Source organism: Gorilla gorilla, chromosome 20, assembly GCF_029281585.2.
Source record: "Gorilla gorilla gorilla isolate KB3781 chromosome 20, NHGRI_mGorGor1-v2.1_pri, whole genome shotgun sequence".
Lineage (NCBI taxonomy): Eukaryota > Metazoa > Chordata > Mammalia > Primates > Hominidae > Gorilla > Gorilla gorilla.
Window position 1 is genome coordinate 61,840,391 of NC_073244.2, and position 13,747 is coordinate 61,854,137.

General features: G+C 49.5%; 1 protein-coding gene across 15 annotated transcripts in view; it reads left to right on the top strand.

Annotated features, from left to right (window-relative positions):
* Positions 1–3,578: 3,578 nt before the first annotated feature.
* PLA2G4C (phospholipase A2 group IVC) overlaps positions 3,579–13,747 on the top strand; it is a 61,162-nt gene continuing 50,993 nt past the window's right edge. For 4 of the 15 annotated variants that reach the window (XM_055370143.2, XM_055370146.2, XM_055370155.2 and 1 more), the window contains exons 1-4: positions 3,612–3,968; positions 7,903–7,942; positions 8,940–9,051; positions 9,649–9,785. In XM_055370143.2, coding sequence (XP_055226118.1) covers positions 7,935–7,942; positions 8,940–9,051; positions 9,649–9,785 — 257 coding nt within the window. In that variant the 5' untranslated portion in view covers positions 3,612–3,968; positions 7,903–7,934. The other 11 variants (XM_055370144.2, XM_055370149.2, XM_055370151.2 and 8 more) reach the window with 10 other exon arrangements.

Here is a 13,747-nt window from a genome sequence, read left to right on the forward strand (position 1 = left end):
TTAGGGCCCCCTGGATGATCCAGGATAATCTCATTTCAGGATCCTAACTCAATCCCAAAGTCCCTTTAGTCACATAAGATCGCACATTCACAGAGGCCAGGCACAGTGGCTCACGCCTTGGGGAGGCTGAGGTGGGAGGATCACTTGAAGCCAGGAGTTCAAGACTAGCTTGTGCAACACAGCCAGACTTCATCTCCTCTAATTTTATTAATAAAATTAATAAAAATTAATAAAAATGTAAAAGGGCCAGGCGTGGTGGCTCACACATGTAATCCCAGCACTTTGGGAGGCTGAGGCAGGTGGATCACCTGAGGTCAGGAGTTCGAGACCAGCCTGGCCAACATGGCAAAACCCCGTCTCTACTAAAAATACAAAAATTAGCCGGGCATGGTGGCGCATGCCTGTAATCCCAGCTACTAGTGGGGCTGAGGCAGGAGGATCACTTGAATCTGGGAGACAGGTTGCAGTGACCCGAGATCGTGCCACTGCATTCCAGCCTGGGCGACAGAGCGCGACTCCATCTCAAAAAAAAAAAAAAAGATCACATCAAAGGTTTCAGCGATTAAGACCTGGATATCTATGGGGGCTGTTATTATTCCAGCCACCCCACATGGGATGATATGTTAGAGGAAAACCATCGGGAAATGGTCAGACAAGGCAAGCAGGATGCCTGGAACACCCACCCAGCCCTGGGCACCACGGGGCTGGATTGGGGAAAACAGCTGCACTCGGAGTGGGGCCCAGGCTTGGATCTTCTAGAGCAGGAGGCCTCTAACCTCGGGGCCCAGCGTGGAACATGAGCTTCTGGACATGAGAGTGTCAGGATGTCCTGATACTCCCGCAGGGGGTACAAAGGGCTCCTAGCCGTCCCCTGCCCCTCACACTCTGTTTCTGCCTCTCACATCTACCCTCCCTTTTTCCCTTCTCTCTCATCAGGTTCCTCTGCCCTTGTCTCCCACCCGCCCTCTCTCCCCTTCCTCCTCTGTATCTGCGAGGCTTTGCTCTCTGCCGTGCAAGTCTGTGCCAGGCTTACTTTGCTGTCTGTCACTGTGACTCACCCTCCCTGTCTCTTTCTGTGTCTCCATCATGGTCTCTTGTGCACACAATCTCTTGGGCATTTTGTTTCTATTTGTTGTAGCCCAAGAATACAACATTGCCTTCCGAGTCTCCTTGGGGCTAGCAGTGGCCCTGTAGCCCTGTATGGGCAGACCCAGGGGACATAAGCACAGGGGCTGCTGGGGACTTCTGGAGAAACATCTTTCCTGACCAAAAAGGACAGCCCTGGTTGTGGCAGCTCCTCCCCTCCTCCTGCCTTGACTAGAGATGATGGCTGGAGCCAAGTCACCACCTTGTAATGATGAGGAAAAAGAGTAACAAACTCTCCTGACGACCCTAAACCGGCGAACCTAGGGCAGCAGCTGCGTAACTGTGGGCTTTTGTTCATGGGAGTAGGGGAAGAATAAGTCCCAGAGTGATTATGCCACTCTAAAACATGGCTTTCAGCCGGGCACAGTGGCTCATGCCTGTCATCCCAGCACTTCGGGAGGCCGAGGCGGGCAGATCACCTGAGGTCGGGAGTTCAAGACCAGCCTGACCAACATGGAGAAACCTCGTCTTCACTAAAAATACAAAATTAGCTGGGCATAGTGGCACATGCCTCTTACTCCCAGCTACTCAGGAGGTTGAGGCAGGAGAATCGCTTGAACCCGGGAGGAGGAGGTTGCAGTGAGCTGAGATCGAGCCATTGCACTCCAGCCTGGGCAACAAGAGCAAAACTCCGTCTCAAAAAAAAAAAAAAAAAAAAAGACTTGTTTCTCATAGCTAAGAGTTCCTGATACAGCTCTGCCTTAAAGAACTGGCAAATTAGTGTGCATTTGTGTTTCAATTTCAAATAAAATGTTTAAGGCAAAAAGAGTAAATATTGTATGTCAGGGGATCCCCACATTACTGGCTTTGTGTGGAGACCATGGTTCCTTTGGGCTTGGCTCTTTCTCCCTGCACCAGTGCAGGGCCCCAGGAACACATCTGCCACACACGGCCGCCATGTTCCTCTGCTGGAGCTAGTCAGGGTCATCCTCCTCAGTGACCCTCATGATGGCTCCACCAGATAGGTACTTTTATTCTCCCCATTTAACAGGTGAGGACACTGAGGGGTGCAGGGATGTAAGTTGCCTTCCCTAGGTCCACTATCTAGGAAGTGGTGGGCCAGGGTTTGGTCCATACTGTCAACTCCTTGACCCTGCATATATAACTACTAACTATACTATGGAGAGCCTCATGAGCTCCTGCGAGGTGTGGAACCTTATCCCGCAGGTGGGGCAGTGGCATGGTCAGGTCTGGGAGTGAAAAGATCCTGCGATGGTTGGAGTTGCGGGCACTGAAGAGGTGAGCCTGGCGTTAGTGGGAGCAGGGGAGACCATCTTCCCCCTGGTGAAATCCTGTTCTAAAATTGGTGATACTCCTGCCTTGGCCTCCCAAAGTGCTAGGATTACGGCCTCATATCTATTTTTAAAAAATAAGAATTCAAGCTGGGTGCGGTGGCTCGCGCCTGTAATCCCAGCACTTTGGGAAGCCGAGGCAGGTGGATCACTTGAGTTCAGCAGTTCGAGCCAGCCTGGCCAACATGGTGAAACCCTGTCTCTACTAAAAATACAAAAATAATTAGCCGGGCGTGGTGGCAGATGCCTATGCTCCCAGCTACTCAGGAGGCTGAGGTAGGAGAATCGCTTGAACCCAGGAGACGGAGGTTGCAGTGAGCCAAGATTGCACCACTGCACACCAGCCTGGGCGACAAAGAGTAAGACTCCATCTCAAAAAAAAAAAAAAAAAAAAAGAAGAATTCAAAACCCATCGAGTTGGGATGACGCTTAGTGCTGGGCTTCAGGAAGAGTAGGCAGGAGGGTAGTATGGGAGGTTTCTAGGAGCCACTCTTGGAAGCGGTGCTCCCCACAGATGCCCGATTGCACTGACTGGAACTTGGTCGCATGACCACATAACTCGCTCACATGACCACACCTAGCTGCAAAGGTGCTGGGAAATGTGGTACCCTGTTGGGAGGCCACTTCTGGGCTTCAAACCTTCACTGTGAATGGAGCTCACAGGTTTTCTAAAAATGGACATTAAATGAACCAGAGTTGGCCCTAAGGATCTGGCTCACTGCAACCTCCACCTCCCAGGATGAAGCACCTGCCTCAGCCTCCCGAGTAGTAGCTGGGATAACAGGCACACGCCACCATGCCGAGCTAATTTTTGTATTTTTAGTAGAGAAGGTGTTTCACCATGTTGGCCAGGCTGGTCTCGAACTCCTGACTTCACATGATCCGCCTGCCTCAGCCTCCCAAAGTGCTAGGATTACAGGCGTGAGCCACCACGCCTGGCCTCAATATTTCTTTTTCTGGGTATTTGAGTATGATACTATATATGATGGTTATTAGACAGCCAGTTGCATAGGAAGATTAGCTAATCTGTTTTGAGGAATACTTATCTCCAATATAGTTATATAACGACAACATTCTTTTTTTGAATACTGGTCTCGGGTGTCTAATGACAGAAGGGTGACATCATTAAGGAAGCGTGGAAAGTCCCAGCCCTCCACGTGATCCCACGGATGAAAATAGCTCCGGGTGAGCTCTGGAACAGCTGAAAAAGCTGGAGCAACCAAGCAGGGCCCACAAGCCGAGGAGGGCTGTATAAAAGCGCAGGGGCCATTTTACCTCCAGGTTGGCCCTACTCAGGACCAGGAGGAAACACCTCCAGCCCGCGACCTCCTCCCACAGGGGGAAAAGAAAAGCAGGAGGACCACAGAAGCTTTGGCACCGAGGATCCCCGCAGTCTTCACCCGCGGAGATTCCGGCTGAAGGAGCTGTCCAGCGACCACATCGTTAAGCGCAGGGAGCCCAAGCCTCTGCACCGGATTCCGGAGCACAAGCTCCACCGCGCATGCGCACACGCCCCAGACCCAGGCTCAGGCAAGCTGTGGGGGCAGGGAGGGCTGTTTCATCCCGCTGGGGCGGCCATAACGAAGTACCAGGGATTGGGTGCAATTAAATAACAGGATTTCTTTTTCTTTTTTCTTTTATTTTATTTTATTTTATTTTATTTTATTTATTTATTTATTTTGAGACAGCATCTCGCTCTGTCGCCTAGGCTGGAGTGCAGTGACGCGATCTCGGCTCACTGCAAGCTCCGCCTCCCGGGTTCAAACGATTCTCCTGCCTCAACCTCCCGAGTAGCTGGGATTACAGGCGCACACCACTACACCCGGCTAATTTTTGTATTTTTAGTAGCGATGGGGTTTCACCATGTTGGCCAGACTGGTCTCAAACTCCTGAACTCGTGATCCACCCCACTCGGCCTTCCAAAGTGCTGGGATTACAGGCGTGAGCCACCGCGCCCGGCCAGGAATTTATTTTCTAACACTTCTGGAAGCTAGAAGTCCAAGATCAAGGTGTTGGCTGGGTTGGTTTCTCCTGAAGCCTCTTGCAGAGGCCCTAATCTCTCCTTATAAAACCAATCAGGCTGGGCGCGGTGGCTCACGCCTGTAATCCCAGCACTTTGGGAAGACGAGGCGGGCGGATCCTGAGGTCAGGAGATCGAGATCATCTTGGCTAACACAGTGAAACCCCGTCTCAACTAAAAATACAAAAAATTAGCTGGGCGTGGTGGCGGGCGCCTGTAGTCCCAGCTACTCCGGAGGCTGAGGCAGGAGAATGGCGTGAGCCCGGGAGGCGGAGCTTGCAGTGAGCCGAGATTGCGCCACTGCACTCCAGCCTAGGGCACAAAGCGAGACTCCGTCTCAAAAAAAAAAAAATAAAATAAACCAATCAAACCAAATTCCAGGCCACCCTCAGGACCCCACTTTAACTTAGTCACCTCTTTAAGAGCCTATGTCTGGCCAAGTGCGATGACTCATGCCTATAATCCCAGCGTTTTGGGAAGCCAAGGTAGAAAGCTCTCTTGAGCCTAGGAGTTCAAGACCAGCCTGGGTGACATAACAAGACCTGATCTCTACAAAACATAAAAAATTTAGCTGGAGATGGTAGCATGTACCTGCACTTCCAGCTACTCGGGAGGCTGAGGTGAGAGGCTCGCTTGAGCCCAGGAGGCTGAGGCTGCAGTGAGCCACGATCACACCACTGCACTCCAGCCTGGGTGACAAAGCAAGATCCTGTCTCAAAAAGCAAACAACGAAAAAGAATCCTATGTCCAAATACAGTCACATTCTGAGGTTCTGGGGGTTACAAGTCCAACATATGAATTTGGAGGTGGTGGGGGGAAGCTGATTAATTTCATAAGGGGGGTCTTGAAACTGCCTTCGCAGAAATGTAAGTAATGAGAGAAAGCTAACATGACTGACCATCTTGTTTCTAACCTCACAGGCTAGATTTTTTTTTTCTTATTCTAGTGCAGAGGCCAAAATTACCATGAGAGGAATTTAATTAATAGTTCAACTTTGAGACAAAGAAAACTGACCCCCAGTCCTTGTTGAGAGATTGAAGCCACATTCATTTACTTTTTATTTATTTATTTATTTTTGAAACAGAGTTTCACTCTTGTTGCCCAGACTGGAGTGCAATGGCATGATCTCTGCTCACTGGCACCTCCACCTCCCAAGTTCAAGTGATTCTCCTCCCTCAGCCTCCTGAGTAGCTGGGATTACAGGCGCCCGCCACCATGCCCAGGTGACGTTTGTACTTTTAGTAGAGATAAGGTTTCACCACGTTGGCCAGGCTGGTCTCCAACTCCTGACCTCAAGTGATTCTCCCACCTCGGCCTCTTAAGGTGCTGGGATTACAGCCATGAGCCACTGTGCCTGGCCTGAAGCCACATTCATAAGACAAGGTTACAATCATGAAGGTGCTGGAACTTTGCTAAAGAACAGTCGTGGGTTGAAGAATGACCTGCCATCCCTTAGCTTCCTTTTCTATATGTGCTCCAGAGTCACGTAACCAGGGGTCGCATGATTTATAACTTCCCCAGCTACTCCTATAAATAATATCACTATCGTGAAACACAGAACTCAGCTTTTTAGTGGGGTGTGGTAGCTAACACCTGTAATCCCCACTTCTTGGGAGGCTGAGGCAGGAGGATTGCATGAGCCCAGGAGAATAAGACCAGCCTGGGCAACATAGTGAGACCTCAATCTCTACAAAAAAATTAAAACTTTGCCAGACGTGGTGGCGCATGCCTCTAGTCCCAGCTACTCAGCAGGAGGATTGCTTGAGCCCAAGAGTTGGAGGCTGCAGTGAGCTATGATTGCGCCACTGTAGGGACCAGCCTTGCAGGGTCTGTGGGTCTTTCTCCCCATGTGCGGAGACGAGAGATCGTAGAAATAAAGACACAAGACAAAGAGATAGAAGAAAAGACAGCTGGGCCTGGGGGACCACTACCACCAAGACGCAGAGACCGATAGTGGCCCCAAATGCCTGGCTGCGCTGTTATTTATTGGATAATAAGGGGCAGAGTAAGGAGTGTGAGTCATCTCCAATGATTGATAAGGTCACGTGAGTTACGTGTCCACGGGACAGGGGGCCCTTCTCTGTTAGGTAGCCAAGGCGTAGAGAGAGAGGACAGCTTATGTCATTATTTCTTTTATGTTCTTTTCAGAAAGATCAAAGACTTTAATATTTTAGTACTTTCACTAATTCTGCTACTGCTATCTAGAGGGCGGAGCCAGGTGTACAGAGTGGAACAGGAAAGTGAAACAGGAGTGTGACTGCTGAAGCACAGCATCACAGGGAGACGGTTAGGCCTCTGGATAACTGCGGGCCGGCCTGACATCACTCAGGCCCTCCACAAGAGGCGGTGGAGCAGAGTCTTCTCTAACTCCCCGGGGGAAAGGGAGACTCCCTTTCCTGGTCTCTAGGCACTGACGCAACCGCTAGACCAAGGTCCGCTAGGCAATGGGCGTCTTCCCAGACGCTGGCGTTACCCCAAGACCAAGGGGCCCTCTAGTGGCCCTGTTCGGGCATGACAGAGGGCTCACACTCTTGTCTTCTGGTCACTCTTGACCTCAAGTGATCTGCCTGCCTCGGCCTCCCAAAGTGCTGGGATTACAGGCATGAGCTACTGCTCCTGGCAATAATGTTTCATTTTGTTTTAAAAAAAAAAAGGACTTGTCTTTGAGATAGTTTTCAGAGTGAGCATTTTGGCAGACCAAGAGCTACCACCTGGTCCTGAGACCCACTCCCAGGAACTGACTCAGCTATACAAAGATAGTTTTGGACACACCTGTGATTTCATCCATAGCCAATCAATTGTTTCAGTTCCCTCAGCCCCTTGCCCCCCAAAGTTTCCTTAAAAAACCCTAGTCTCAGGCCGGGCGCGGTGGCTCATGCCTGTAATCCCAGCACTTTGGGAGGCCAAGGCAGGCGGATCACCTGAGGTTGGGAGTTCAAGACCAGCCTGGCCAACATGGAGAAACCCCATCTCTACTAAAAATACAAAAATTAGCCGGGCATGGTGGTGCATGCCTGTAATCCCAGATACTCAGGAGGCTGAGGCAGGAGAATCGCTTGAACCCGGGAGGCGGAGGATGCAGTGAGCCAAGATCATGCCAATGCACTCCAGCCTGGGCAACAAGAGGGAAACTTCATCTAAAGAGAGAGAGAGAGACAGACAGAGACAGAGACAGAGGCAGAGAAACAGAAAGAGAGAGGAAAAACCCTAGCCTCCAAATTTTCAGAGAGACGCGCTTGAAATATTTCTCCCATTCTCCTCGCTTGGCCGCCCCTGAGATTATTAAACTCTCTCTCTTTGCTGCAACACCTGCTGTTCGCATTGGTTTTGTCTGGGCAGTGGACAAGGAGAACCCATGAGCCCGTGACAGTCCCAGCCCTCCCCCACTGTCTTTGCTAAGCCCAACAGTGGGCACAGGACTAAGAAGAGCCATTTCTTTGGCAGGAGGACTGAGAATTTTCTGACCGCAGTGCACCATGGGAAGGTAAGTCCTCTTAGAGCTGACCACTATAGGGAAGCAGAGCATCTGTGTAATGGAATGCACAGTGAGTGTCAAGAGGTGAGGGCTGTGACAGTTCCTCTCGCTTGGTGGAGATAGATGGAAAGAGCTGAAGGTCGGGCATGGTGGCCCATGCCTGTAACCCCAGCACTTTTGGTGGCCGAGGCAAGAAGATCTCTTGAGCCCCAGAGTTCGAGACTAGCCTGGGCAACGTGGTGACACCCTATCTCTACAATAAAAGAAAATATTTTTTAAAATTAGCCAAGCATAGTGGTACACACCTGTAGTCCAAGCTACTTAGGAGGCTGAGACATGAGGATCACTTGAGTCCCGGTGTTCAAGGCTGCAGTAAGCTATGATTGCACCACCGCACTGGTGGTGGGCAACAGAGCAAGACCCTGTCTTATCGTTGAACCGGGGAGGTGGAGGTTGCAGTGAACTGAGATTGCGCCACTGCACTCCAGCCTGGGCAACAGAGCGAGACTCTGTCTCAAAAAAGAGAGAGAGAGAAAGAAAGAAAGGAGGGAGGGAGGGAGGGAAAGAGGGAGGGAAGGAAGGAAGGAGGAAGGAAGGATGGAAGGAAGGAAGGAAGGGAGGGAGGGAGGGGAGGGAAGGGGAGGGAGGGAGGGAGGGAGGTAGGTATGTCACCATGTTGGCCAGGCTGGTCTTGAACTCCTGGGCTCAAGTGATCCACCCACCTCACCCTCCCAAAGTGCTGGGATTACAGGTGTGAGCCACCGCGTCTGGCCCCAAAATTAACCATTTTGAAAAGTGAATAATTGACTGGCATTCAATGCATTCACAGTGTTGTACAACCATCACCTCTGTCTAGTTTCAGAATATTTTCCTCACCCTAAAAGGAAACCATGTACCCGTGGGCTGGTGGCTACCTGCTTGGACAGCCCAGTTCTAGGTCAAATTCTGTGTTTTATCCCTTTTCCCTGTGAATTTTCTGGACTTCTTTGTGTTTTCTCCTGGGAAGCTCTGAAGTTTCCATAATTCCTGGGCTCCAGACAGAAGAAAAGGCGGCCGTGGAGAGACGAAGACTTCATGTGCTAAAAGCTCTGAAGAAGCTAAGGATTGAGGCCGATGAGGTAAGTGAGGGGAGGAGGGTGGCCCCAGAGATGCCAGAATTGCCCCCTCTGTGCCCAGTGTCCAGGGCCCATCTCAGCCAGGGAGAGCTGGACCGAAGGATATGAACTTCTATGGGACAGAAATAGAAGGATATGAACTTCTATGGGACAGGCATTGCCCCTGCCTAAGTGAGATCCTAGGTCTCCTTCTCCTCTTCCTCCTTTCTTTTTCTTTTCTTTTCTTTTTCTTTTTTTTTTTTGAGACAACGTCTCGCTCTGTCACCCAGGCTGGAATGCAGTGGCATGATCTTGGCTCACTGCAACCTCCACCTCCCAGGTTCAAGCTATTCTCCTGCATCAGCCTGCTGAGCAGCTGGGATTACAGGTGTGTGCCACCACGCCCAGCTAATTTTTGTATTTTTAGTAGAGATGGGGTTTTACCACATTGGCCAGGTTGGTCTTGAACTCCTGACCTCAAGTGATCCACCTGCCTCGGCCTCCCAATGTGCTGGGATTACAGGCGTGAGCCACGGTGCCTGGCCCCAGGTACGCTTCTTCTTGTTCCCACCTCCATCCTCGGGCTCTAAACCTCTGATCGATTTTCTCCCCAATGCCTAGGCCCCAGTTGTTGCTGTGCTGGGCTCAGGCGGAGGACTGCGGGCTCACATTGCCTGCCTTGGGGTCCTGAGTGAGATGAAAGAACAGGGCCTGTTGGATGCTGTCACGTACCTTGCAGGGGTCTCTGGATCCACTTGGTAAGCATCACTCATGTTTCAGATTGCTTTCTGACACATAAATGGGATTATTTTTTTCCTCCTGACACCAAATGTGTGTGGTTTTTTCCAACGCTGCTTCTCAAGCTCTCTGGTACTAGCTGGGTGTCCTACAATTCTGAGCAATTCTGACGCTGGCTACCTGGAGTTCACATCAGATTCCACAGGTGAAAGGGGCTCAGTCCCAAAAAACTGCTCCCACTTCAGACACGAGTTGCAATTACCTAGCCGCTGGTGCTTCTGAGCGACTGGCAATAGTTTGGGGTTTCCCACAGCTTCCGCCTCATGTTCAATAATTTACTGGAATAGCTCACAGAACTCAGGAACACACTTTACTTACAATTGCTGCTGTATTACAAAGGATGGGCCAGGTGTGGTGGCTCACGCCTGTAATCCCAGCACTTTGGGAGGCTGAGGCAGGAAGATCGCTTGAGTCTAGGAGTTTGAGACCCAGGCTGGGCAACATAGCAAGACCCCATCTCTACAAAAAGTGAAAAAATTAGCCAGGCGTGGTGGTGCATGCCTATGGTCCCAGCTACTCAGGAAGTTGAGGCAGGAGGATTGCTTTAGCCTGGGAGGCTGAGGCTGCATTGAGCTACAGTCACACCACTGCACACCAGCCTGGGTGACAGAGAGACCCTGTCTCAAAAAAAAAAAAATTTTTTTTTTCTCAAAAGGAAAATTCCAAGGGTTTTAGGAACTCTGCACCAGGAAGCAGGGGAAAACACCAAGTATCTTTGTTTGCTACACAAAGCCATGGACAAAGCATAATAATACTACCTTCTGACATTAAATGAGGATTTACATGTTCAGGTGCACTTTTCACACTGCAGGTGGATAGAATACAGCCCTTTTAACTTATCAGCCTCTATGATAAATTATTGCATTAATCTGTGTAGGACTGTCTCATTCAGGAGGCCCCAGATGGCAGGTATGAAACACTGATGTCTGCATGTTTGTTGCCAAGCCCAGGGCAGACATGACTAATCGATCTTGGCACATTTTCAGAGCAGGAGGTAAGGCTAGGCAGAGCAGCAGAGGCTCAAGTGAGATAGGCAGGGCAGAGGCATGAATGTTGAGCCTGGCTGGCCTGATTTGTTTTCCTTTCTGTGCTCAAAGTTTCATCTGGAGCTGGGTTCTGAGCTGGATGTGGAGGATGAGGTTCATGGAGACGACAGCATGAACAGCAGAGCTGCAGAGCTTGGGAGTGGGAAAGGTCCTGCAGAGTCACACCGGACCCCTCTATTCCTCCAAGGCTCGTCTAACATGTTGAGTGACGTGGCGTGGGGGTTTAGCCGTACTGCACATTGCAGAACTCCAGGGGGCGTTATTGAGATAGGAACCACATGATTTCTTCTGGAATCTTTCCGAGACTGCTGTGGTTAAAAAGGCAGGCCTGGCTGGACACAGGGACTCACACCTGTAATCCCAGTACTTTGGGAGGTCGAGGTGGGAGGATCTCTTGAGCCCAGGAGTTCAAGACCAGCCTGGGCAACATAGCAAGACCCCATCTCTACAAACAACAACAACTAAAGCCTTATATTTCAACAGCTTTGGGTTAGTTCCTGGAGCTGTCCTTTGTGGGCTGTTATGAGGCCAGACATACTTCTTTGTGCCTTGGTTTCCTCCGCCGTTGAGCACTGTAAGTGTGGACGATGAAGACTGGGAAAGGATGTGTGTGAGGAAGTGCTTCACAGGAACGCCTGCCTCATGGAGAGGGCGACACACAGAGGAAATGGAAAATTTACATGAAATAAATATAACTGCAGAACGATCAAGTTCAAAGGAGCACTCAAAATCATCTGGGACAGTCCTTCCATTTCACAGGCAGGAAAATGAGAGCATGATGGGAGAAAGGCCTCGTCAGAGTCAAATGTTTTTTGCAGCCAGCATTTATTAAAGGTTTACATGTGACAGCAACAAACTGTGCTGATCTCACAGGGCTGTTTGAGAATTAAATGATGAAACACATGCAAATCGTCCCAACCTGAGCTATCAAGTAGAACTATGTAACATGAGCCACATCTATTCTATCATTTTAAATTTTCTTTCTTTCTTTTCTTTTCTTTTCTTTTTTTCTTCTGGAGACACAGTCTTGCTCTTGTCGCCCAGGCTGGAGTGCAGTGGCGCGATCTTGGCTCATTGCAACCTCTACCTCCCGCGTTCAAGTGATTCTCCTGCCTCAGCCTCCCAGTTAGCTGGGATTACAGGCACTTGCCACCACACCCAGCTAATTTTTGTATTTTTAGTAGAGACGGAGTTTCCCCATGTTGGCCAGGCTGGTCTGAAACTTCTGACCTCAGGTGATCTGCCTGCCCTGGCCTCCCAAAGTGCTGGAATTACAGGTGTAAGCCACCATGTCCGGCCCATTTTAAATTTTCTAGTAGCCTCTTCAAGAAGGTAAAAAGAAACAGTGAAATGATCCATTTTCTTTAACCCAATATATCCAAAACATTAGCATTTTGACACATCACTAAGAAAAAAATTGTTAATGAGATATTTGACATTCCTTTTGTCAGACTAGGTCTTTGAAAGCTGCTGGGCATTTTATACTGAGCGCATTCCAAGTTGGATGCAGAAGTCTCATTAGATGTTAAAGGAGGCCCGGGGCAGTGGCTCACACCTGCAATCCCAGCACTTCGAGAGGCCGAGGCAGGTGGATCACCTGAGGTCAGGAGTTTGAGACCAGCCTGGCCAACATGGTGAAACCCTGTCTCTACTAAAAATACAAACATTAGCTTGGTGTGGTGGCACGCACCTGTAATCCCAGCTACTTGGGAGGCTGAGGAAGGAGAATCACTTGAATCCGGGAGGCAGAGGTTGCAGTGCGCCGAGCTCGAACCACTGTACTCCAGCCTGGGTGACAAGAGTGAAACTCCATCTCAAAAAAAAAAAAAAAAAGATATTAAAGGAAAGAACTTTTCATACCCAGCTTGTTCCAAACATACTTCAGAGTTTCCCAATAACTGAATGGAGTACCAGTGTTTAAATTTAAGCTAATTAAAATGAAATAAAAATTTAAAATCATGCTAGCCACACTTCAGGGGCTCAAGAGCTATGATGTATGTTTAATACATTGGACGGTGTGAGGGTAGATAGCACCCGATAAGCAGCATTAAGAACATCAAAAATTTTTATTGAGCCTGGGCACGGTGGCTCACACCTATAATCCCAGCATTTTGGGAAGCTGAGGTGGGAGGATTGCTTCAGGCCACAAGTTTGAGACCAGCCTGGGCAACATAGTGAGACTCCATCTCTACAGAAAATAAATTTAAAAATGAGCAGGGCATGGTGATGCACCTGGTGGGTAGTGGTCCCAGCTACTTGGGAGGCTGAGGTGGGAGGATCATTTGAGCCTGGGGGTTTGAGACTGCAATGAGCCAAGATCATGCCACTGCACTCTAGTCTGGGCAACAGAGCAAGACCTGTCTCAAAAAAAAAAAAATATATATATATATGTAGACTCTATGTGACACACCAGCTCCCTTGCCTTCTGCCATGAGTAGAAGCTTTTTGCACCATGCTTCTTGTGCAGCCTGCAGAACTGTGAGCTAAATAAACCTCTTTTCTTTATAAATTAATATATATATAATATATATTTATTGAGTGAACAAATGAATATAAAGTCTTTTTTTTCTTTTTTTTTTTCTTTTTGAGATAGAGTCTTGCTCTGTTGCCCAGGCTGGAGTGCAGTGGCGCGATCTCGGCTCACTGCAAGCTCCGCCTTCCGGGTTCACGCCATTCTCCTGCCTCAGCCTCTCGAGTAGCTGGGACTATAGTAGCTGGGACTGCAACCACACCCAGCTAATTTTTTGTATTTTTAGTAGAGACGGGGTTTCACCATGGTAGCCAGGACGGTCTCGATCTCCTGACCTCGTGATCCGCACACCTCGGCCTCCCAAAGTGCTAGGATCACAGGCGTGAGCCACCGCACCAGCTTTTTT